This window comes from Glycine max, chromosome 13 (assembly GCF_000004515.6).
Source record: "Glycine max cultivar Williams 82 chromosome 13, Glycine_max_v4.0, whole genome shotgun sequence".
Classification (NCBI taxonomy): domain Eukaryota; kingdom Viridiplantae; phylum Streptophyta; class Magnoliopsida; order Fabales; family Fabaceae; genus Glycine; species Glycine max.
Window position 1 is genome coordinate 13,230,502 of NC_038249.2, and position 9,982 is coordinate 13,240,483.

Genomic DNA, 9,982 nt, shown 5'->3' on the forward strand with positions numbered 1-9,982 from the left:
AGAGTTTTATCTTTTCTTGTAACACACATACACATACATATTATAATTTTACTAACAAAACAATAAATTTGTACTTGAATTTTATCAACTTAATTCATTTGTTAAAGATACATATGAAAAATGGGAAGAAATAGAAGAAGAAAGCAAAAATATAATAACAATTGTTTAAAAAGCTCATATGACATATTTTTAATCTAGACAATGTAACTACTTACAAAAAAAATCATGTGATTTAAAAAAAATCGCATAACTTTTGTTTTGATCATTCATAATAAATATATAGTATTTATTCATCTCACTCTAATTTATAATCTTGATCATCTAAATATTATGCTCGCTTGAAGTTGAAGCAAATTCTTTTAACGATATTTCAATCTTACTGGTTTACAGCACGAAATTGGCCAGATTCATAAATTGCCAAAACAATAATCGTGATCACAATTTGCGGCAATACGATAGAGAAAGGTTGACATTAGTGGGTTGCCCTTTTTGTTGTTTTGCACTTAGAAAGGTCAACATAAGCCTTAATGTGTATCACTTATTCAAACAGATGTTATACCGCCTCACAAAATCACCAATTTTTGTTTGATAAAACACAAACTTTTGATACCCATTTCAGGAAACTTCTCCTTTAGCTGCAATCAGGTATGTTAGATCATTATCGATGATAAACTTACATCTGAAAAGCTCACACAGAAGTTTTCAGGAAACTTTAAATCAAAGAGAGTAAATGTAAAACAAATGACTTAAATCTTTCTTGGAAATTTGAACACTTAATTGATCAAGAGCTTTTTTATTTTACTTTTTTTACATTATATTAAATCGGAGGAGACTTACATTTTTTATATATTACGTTTTAGACATTTCCTTTATTTAATAATGTTTTGAAAAATACAAATTAATAAACAGAATCATTAATACGATATTATTCCAATGATATACATAACAAATTTAGGAAAATTGAACAATTAGTAGTAGACAACATTTGTTGACATAAAGACCCATTAAATATTTAATGGTAAATACATTCTTGCCACTTTAGGACTTGTTTACTGTTGTTTTAATTTTCTGTTTTCACTTTATACAAGTATATCTGAAGAAATCTTCATCAATTGTTAACTTTAGCTAAATTTTATTTTAAAAAAGACACTCAAAATGAAGTTGTCTCCTTTACTTTTATCAAAATTGAGCTACTGTCTCTTACTTTGACCCAGGGAAAGCGCAATGGGGGGTGTTAATCCCTCTGTAATATTACTGTTTTTCAAGTTGGGATTTGGGAATGCGATAGAATAACATCAGTAAGCACTGTTGGGTTGCTTTCAGTATGGGCTGTGAAGTGATTGTCCAAGTGGATGTCACTTGCAGCAGAGTGGAGAGTGGGTGTGGTGTGAAGGATTGGACTGTGAAAGCCTTTCGTGGTTGTGCATGTGCAAGCCACATGCTTCTAGTGATCCTGCAAAAAATGAATGTGGCAAGGGTCCTCACACTAATGGAACTACAAGGGTCCCACCTGGACCTCTTCGTAGTCATCACTTTTGTCTGATGTGTACGCCAAATAGGTATCAAGAAAGAAAGGTTCCGTTAGTCGGGGTCCCATACAGTTCATTCATTTGTCTTATCTTCTCAATTGCACAAACACCTGTGCAACAAAGATTTTGATTGATGGGCATGACCAATTATTAAGCACCCCCTTGGGGATAAAATCCACACCAAAGTCATCATCAATTCTGAGATCACTGGTTTTATCATTGCTTTCATCAACCTAAATCTTTTGTTTACGGTTAGGAAGTCTTGCTGACCTTGCATTGGAACAGACCTTTTCCCTTAATCTAAACTTTTTGTACCCAATGAGAATGAGATGAAAACTGGAAACATTATAGCATGCAATTGTTCATTTCACTTTTCTACCTCCATTGTTTTTTAACTCCAGCCTTGCTAAGTTTACCCATAACTCTTACAATCATCTTCCCCCTATTCAACGACCAACAGAAATGAAATGGGGGAAATCCATTAGTCCTTTTTCTTTCCCTATGTTTAACTTCCTGTTTAACTTTTAGACAATGATACCTACCCCAGCCAAAGAATTCTTACAGGCATCAAACATGAACATAAATTCATCATAATTAATAGGTATAGCAGCATTAAAGGCATCGAGATTGTCAAGTCAAGACGACAACAAAACATGATAGGCTATAAACGTAACAATAAATAACAAGACAAGGCTATAAAGTATAAACGTAACACTAAAGAACAAGACAAGGCAAATGTACACTAAAATAACAAGACAAGCCTCCAACTCTACTAACTTACAACAATAGCAACCATAGGCATAGCTGATATAAGAAAATTGCAATCCAATAACACTATTCCAACAAATGATGCCAACCCAATTGCCAAGATCATGCCTTTTATATCGAACCTTGCTGAGTTCTCTGACAGAAAACCATGATTTAAGCCAACATCAGGAAATGAACATAACGCAAGTTGGATGAACAGCCAACATCTTTGTTGGAGGTATGTAGTCCAGCAGTTAACTGTGACAGGTTTTGCAGGACAGGTGGCTTTAAGCTGTTGAAAATCGAAGGTCCAGAAATATAGAACTCCACGGATATTACCAGTCCAATGATACTTGCAATCTAAACAAGAACAAAAAAGGCATCTGTTGTCAGGTCACCGTATATCATTGATAACTTGGTTAACAATCAACAACCTGTATATATTATCCCTAGCAACCACATATATACAACAAAATTTTAAAAACAGGTGCAAACCCAGGAGGGTTTCATCACAAAATTTGCATACCTTTCATGATCTCCAGTATCCTAGGGATGCACTATAAGGTGAGAGCAACCAGAGCACCTGACTCAAGAATTATGGATATGCAAGCCATGTTATTCAAACAATTTGTAATAAAGGAGAAAAATTCAAGAAAAGGAAAATAGTAGTTTATGTTTTGCAACATCACACTGTTTGTGTAACAATGTATTAATTATAACCGATAAAATACTTACTATGAAAGATAGAATTTATCGATGAACCACACAAGTACACTTTAGAACATCAAGGGAGCCAGGAATATTGATTTCCTACAAACAAAGCTTACATCAATACTTTGTAGTGGGTAAGATCAGTGAAAGAATGAGGCAAATTCTTACCACAGAAAAGATACAAAAATAATCAAAGCAGCTTCAGGAAATTGCATATGCATATAAGCTTCCTGTTGAGAAGGGAAAATTTTACATGGTGAATAAGCAGAAGATATATACATATATATATATATATGTATGTATGTATGTATATAGTCAGGAACCACCCAAGAGAAGCAATAAAAGTAGATCATATGTAATAACTAACTTATAGAATGGAACTAGAAGCTGAACTAAAATAAAATGGTAAGGCTTCCACTCCACCATTTTGGGATCCTGCTGCCTTGGGAAAGGATAGATGTAAGCAAATTAGGCCCATGAAAGCAATGAGGAAATACATGCAAAACAGCCTATCACAATTTTGAAGCTGTAAAAGTCCCAAATTAAAAAATTTAAATTCCTAATATTACAACAGATGCATAATGAGAATTTAACAAAGATTTTACAGCAACATGCCAAAAGTACTTATTCTCTCTTTCCTTTTCACTTTATTATGGTTTGTCAAAGGAAGGAGATAGAAGACCTAAGAGTGTCCTTAGCATAGAATGTAACAAAAAGTCAAGTATAAAAACAAAAGTAAATATTACCTTGTCCAAGAATGAGAATGGAATTTGCAGACAGGGAAATGATATCTTGGATCTTCTCACTGGAGAAAAGAACTCGAATAACTGAAACAGAATGTGAAAGTTACTTAGATTATGCATAAAAAGTGAAGAGAATGAAACTCACAAAAGGCATACTAGGATCCTTAATTTATTTTAGTATAAATGACATATCGTCAATAGCTTATTCAATAAGCAAAAAAATTAGATAAAATTACAGTCAATGATTTCAAAGTTACAGGAGCTCGAATATTTATTTATATAAAAGGAATGTGCTCTGATTTCCAAATTACATGAGCTGAAATATTTATTCATATTAAAGGAATGTACTCTGATTTCCAAATTACACGAGCTGAGATGAAGATGTCACTAAGCTTTATTGAGGAATGCTAGCAAGACTCTCTCTAACACTGTCTAACACTATGATCGGCTGAAATTTATTGGAAATCACCAAGTTGGTGGATCCCACTTTTAAATCAAGAGAGCCATTAAATGAGAAGTGAGTCACACCAAAATTGGTGATGTCCAATAAATTTCAATCCATAGTTAATAGAATAGTGTCAAAAAGAGTGTTAGAGTGTAGCAATCCTCAAGCTTTATTTATATTAATCCCACCATGATTTTCTCTAAAATACCTTTAGATACTAATTTTTTTATTATGAATAAGTGATAAGGTATATTCTTAAAATTTTGATTTGGATAAATTAATTTAGTTTGGCCTGTAAAAAAATTTAGTTGAAGTTGTGCTGCAACTCAAACTAGAAGAAAATTACAGCAACTTACAGATTTCTGATTCAGTAAATAATTCAATCAATAATGGAAATGAAAGTTTGAGAACCTGGGAGATGCATAAGCTTTTCATTGCAATCATTTCCATCAGCTTCGTTTAAAGCATTTTCTATGTCCATTGCAGTGAACATGTGCACAGAATGGCACCCATCTGATATCCAGATAGTCTGAGACACTGCAAAGTGCAAAATAATAACTAAATTTAGCTGCAGAGAGAACAAAGTACAAAAGATAACTGACTTGTACAAGAGAAAAAATTCAAGGTTTTTTTAATTTATTTCTCTTAAATACATTTGATCTAATAACTTATTTTATAACCATAAGTTTTAACATTCTTCTGTGATCCAATTGCTATTGAAATTCTGAAGCTTAAATTTTGAACCAACTGAGGGTGCCTATTATAATCTTCCAATCTTTTGTCATTGTTATCTGAACCAAAGGTGGCACACGTAGCATGTAGACTAGAAGTCAGGGCAACATTTCCAGCCACAAATAAGTGAACCTACAAGCTCCTTTAGTTTCTCTCGGGAAATCTTTAAATCTCATTCGAAGACACACAAGTTATAAAAAAGACACATCTCCAGAACATGAATATGAAATATGAAATGAAACCACAAAGCAGTGACAAACACAAGAAAACCATAGCAATGTCCAAGTGTCTAATTTGTCTTATACCAATGATATTCCAACAAAAACTCCAAAACATCTTAAAAGAACAAGTAGGTTTGTGTGAACAACTGAACAAGAGCAAAGCAGTGCCCAGTTCATACAGGACAAGATAACAATTGAACAGCATTGTTGAAATTATGGTATCAGGTATAGGGAAAGAGAATAGAGAACAAGAGATAAAAGAGAATGAAACACTACATTGATATTGACTTAAATGAATTACAAATTTACAATATGATGGGATGTTCATGAAACCTAAAGGACTAACCCTTATTTATAGTTTTATATATACTAATCATAATCATAACTAAATGAGAAACAAATCATGAGATAAGGAAATACATTTACCAATCATGAGAGATAGTGGGAAACAGAGAAAGCAATTCTAAAGGAAAATCTAAAATATGATAAGATATAATAACTAGTTAGATACTTTTTGTATATTCTAATAATGGTAACACATCAAAATTAGTAACAACTTCTTTTCACTAATTGTCAAAGCTACAAGTCTCTCAAGTTTATCACATTATTTTTTTTAATAGCCTACTGGATTTTAATGCACAAATACATTTCACACTGATTCGAAAATTGGAGTATATTCGTTCACTTTATAACCCTGATAAAGTTATTAGCCCAAGAAGGCATATTAATGTTATAATATGATTATTCTTCAATAACATACGCGCACATACAAAAAAAAACTGTAAAATCATTCGTTTAAGCTAATGGATTTGTACATCAAAATTGCAAGGAATATTCATAGCCTCTTTTACTAAATCAGTATTAGCTATTAAGTACCCCCATTTCCATCAGTGGAATACTTGTGCTTCATCCAATCTCAAGTCTCAACCACAGCAAGTTGTGTGTGAACAAGGGTGGCATATATAGATTGTAGGGTCCCTATTTTATCAACCCAATTCAAAAAGTTCATAAATACAATGTAAATTTCCTCAATCACATGATGAATATATCTAAAGTAATAAATCAAAATATATAGAGAAAGCAAGAAGTATATCTCACTTCAGTTTGCAAAAGCAAGTGTCCCAATGTCACATCATTCAATCTGATACAATAGAATCATAGAAAGAAAAGAGAACAAAGTATTCAGTCTTCACCATCCCCCAGTGCCTTTGTGTTAGGAGTCCCACATTGTGTAGAATAAACTACTTGATGTGGTACTTAAGCCTTGAGGTTCTCCCACCTAATAGACTAGTCTTTTGGGTTAGGCTCTCCCCTTGTGCTTAAGTCCTAACAATTGGTGCTCTCGTTGAGAGTCAAGCCACAGAAAGGGCTACCTATAGGCTAGATTAAGGTGCAAACCGAATACTGATAGCTGAGTGAAGCTGTCCAAGGGAAAAGGACTACCACTGGGTCAATGTCAATAGAGTGAAGACCGTCATGGACGTAGACCATTAAAGGAGGTGGCAATATTAGGAGGTCCCACATTCAGTAGAATAAACTACTTGATGTGGTACTTAAGCCTTGAGGTTCTCCCACCTAATGGACTAGTCTTTTGGGTTGGGCTCTCCTCTTGTGCTTAAGTAACAATGCCAATTGTTAGGAACCAAGAATTGAAATGGCAAAAAAAAGAGAGAATTTTATTGAATAGGAAGAGATAAACAGAAAATAGGAGAGATAACTCTCCTCTAAGGGTTTCCCCTTCACAAAGGATTTTTCCTTTCACAAAGAGCTAATGCTCAATCTACAAATGAACAGATCTCTCTCTCTCCTATCCTTCTCCCCCTATTTATATCTAATAAACCCCTCTAACTAACTAACTAACTCATTAACAACCTAACTATCTTAACTAACTTTCCCTTCTCCTTATATCCTAACACTTTGTCCTTTCCGTATAGATGAGAGAGCATGATTGGGAGACACTTTGTCTCTTGGATTACACTGGTCCCAAATTTCTAGTGCAGTTACAATCACTCAACAAGCTAATTAAGAGCTATCAGCACAGACGTGATTATCAACATTACAGTTAATGGAAGGATTTTAGTGCAATATTTTCAATCCTACCCAATATCATTCCATGTTTAGCGGCTCTTGCCAATAGCCCAACACCAACATAAAATAGTTCACTAAGAAAGACACCACAAATTGAATTTTGAAAAACAAAATATATTATAAGACAGAAAGAAACACTTACTAGTAGATAGATCAGGAAGAACAGCAAGACTTCGCACTTTCATAATATGAGGCAGTTGCAAGACATTACCGGTGATATCTACTCCTATGCCAGAATTTGATAGGGATAGCAAATGTAAATCTCCATGAGAATCCAAGATCAGAAACATCCTCTGGGACACAGCCTGAATGGAAATAGCCTTTATAGACATGGATACCTTTGTCGGGGATTTTGTTTTAACCTCATTTACCTTCAACGTCACAAAACAGGAACCTCCATCTCTGTTGTCGTGTTTTAATTTAACATTTGTCTGCTTCACTGAAAGTAGGAAAACATAGATTAGATAATATAATGAGGAATATTGGAACCGATTAACAATTATGTATAGAATCAAGTAGTCAGATCATGAGATCCCTACAGATCACACTGGGAAAATATAGGTAGGTAATGAAAGCAGATTGCCAGTCTGCTAGTTAGAGATTCCAATTGTATCACAAGAAATTCAAAATACAGCTTGCTGTTAAAGATATGTTCTTAATATTTAGTTATTTACCATTAAAACATCTTGAGATTATACAAAGGACAGCACCTTGTATCGCACCCAAATCCTGGTCAACGAAATATCTACAAATTGTTAGCAGAAGTTAAATATAAAATTGCAATTTGTCACATTTGATCAGGGAAGGATCTTTGGCTACAGCTACTGAGACATGAAAGTAGGCCAATAAACACCATGCTGTAATGCACATAGGCTGGTAGTATCAATCACCATATTGCATTAATTACTGTTTGAAAATGACAGAGATGGTGAAAGAACAGAGATCAATTCCATTTAGATCCCATGGTTTAAAAAATACCACAGATTCCAACTAGGTATTTGTTAAGTTCTAAAACTGTATTAGAGTAAGCAGTAAATTACTCATCAATTTATGCATAACCTAAATGGCTTAAATGATCTCAAGCTCGTCAAAGAGAAATTGTCCAGTGTAAATGAAGGAACTATCACCAATTAATGAATTAAAAATTGGGTAACCACTAGAAGAGTGGAACCCAATTTATGTTTGAACAAATTAAACTTGTTGTAGAACATATACAACAGAGGGACCATTTCAATGGGTTTCTGACAAAGGTACTTCACACAGAGATTTTTTTACAAGTAGAACTGTTTTGAGTAAGAATAGAGTATAAAATGTTTTGTTCTCCAATAATTGACAAATTTATTAGCAAAAAGTGTAATTTCTTTTATAAAATATTTTTTTATTTCCTCTCAATTGCCCAGCAATATATATAGGGTGTAGATGTCGTGATACAAAGGACTAGTAGTTGATTTGTATGTTAGTCTAATGATATCCTTTTTTAGAATCAGCTAATACGAATAATAAAGGTTTGCTAATCATTTAGCAGCTCCAGCTTTTGTGGGATAACACGGTCTTCCTAGCCCCCTTATGGTGATTGGTTAATGGTTGTTTAGGGGAGGTAGAGGTATCTTTGATGGACAATAACACTGATAAGGACAAACAAATTAGAACACAAGCACCATGAACAGTACAGAGGAAGACAGAAAAACAAAAGCTAAAGGGCAGAACAGGCCTGCAAAGTGTGTACAGAGGCTAGCAGAGAAATGTTAGAACAGGGGCCGCAAACTGAAGTGCTGACTTTGGCTGGAAAACGCTGGATAAAGCATGGCCAGCTGAAAAAGTGACAGAAAATATGTGAGCTGAAGATTGAAGGAGATGGGCTACTGGTTTTGTTGAAGGTAAATAATTTCTCATTCTAATTCTCACATGGTTCTGAAGGAGAAAATATGTCAAATCATGAAAGCAACCCTAAAAATGGCTTACTTATAAAAGAAAAAAAGAAGGGAGGGGGCAGAATTTTCCAGCTTATTGGGCAGCACAATCCTATGCAATTTGGCAGCAATTTGGGCAGCTATCCACACAGCACTATGAATTCCCTATAGCAGCCAGCAAGCATGACATTCTGCCACAGTAAGTGGTGCTATATGCCACCATTGACTATTCTTGTATCTTTTATCAACACATAGTATGCTATTTACTATTTTAAAACTAAATCAATAAAACTTAATTGTATCAAACACAGACGTTTCAAGGTTCAGGTAAAGATGCTTATATAGGACATTTAGTACTGTGGCCACAGGGAGTTGATATACAACAAATAGATAAGCAAGATAAAATGCAAAGACATTATTTTGCTCATTTAGTACTGTATAATGATGATAGAATTTCCTTCACCTAGTAATCTCTGGTGAAGTATTCGTACAATTTATATTTATATTAATGTCCAAACTACTTCCCACAAATAATAATCTCCTTGACCTATTCGTGTATCATAGTCTTAAAGCATCATCAGCCAGATTTAACAAATTAAAACCCAATACTAGCAAAAATTCATCCAAAAAAATAATTGAGGTCGATAACCATTACTTGAGAAGCAGGCAACACGTCACCATATAAAACACTATAATCACTAAACTCTTAAGAGTTAAGACAAAATCCAAAATAACAGAACATGTACATCAACAGTCTTAAACAATCATGATTGTTTTCTACCCATGAATATATGCATAAACACATTCCTAGGTCGATGGAGACTCCGTGTCACCCCAGTAGTATTACGGGTGGTCG

At 33.9% G+C, this 9,982-nt stretch overlaps 1 protein-coding gene across 2 annotated transcripts in view; it reads right to left on the reverse strand.

Moving 5' to 3' along the window:
• Positions 1 to 2,225: 2,225 nt before the first annotated feature.
• The window catches only part of LOC100805793 (uncharacterized), a 9,315-nt gene continuing 1,558 nt past the window's right edge, over positions 2,226 to 9,982 (reverse strand). Inside the window, exons 2-8 of one of the 2 annotated variants that reach the window (XM_006593661.4) lie at positions 7,359 to 7,655; positions 4,587 to 4,712; positions 3,734 to 3,814; positions 3,156 to 3,217; positions 3,012 to 3,086; positions 2,803 to 2,859; positions 2,226 to 2,636 (exon numbers count right to left, since the gene is read on the reverse strand). In XM_006593661.4, coding sequence (XP_006593724.1) covers positions 3,189 to 3,217; positions 3,734 to 3,814; positions 4,587 to 4,712; positions 7,359 to 7,655 — 533 coding nt within the window. In that variant the 3' untranslated portion in view covers positions 2,226 to 2,636; positions 2,803 to 2,859; positions 3,012 to 3,086; positions 3,156 to 3,188. Of the gene's footprint in view, positions 2,637 to 2,802; positions 2,864 to 3,011; positions 3,087 to 3,155; positions 3,218 to 3,733; positions 3,815 to 4,586; positions 4,713 to 7,358; positions 7,656 to 9,982 lie in introns of both variants that reach the window. The other variant, XM_006593662.4, reaches the window with a different exon arrangement.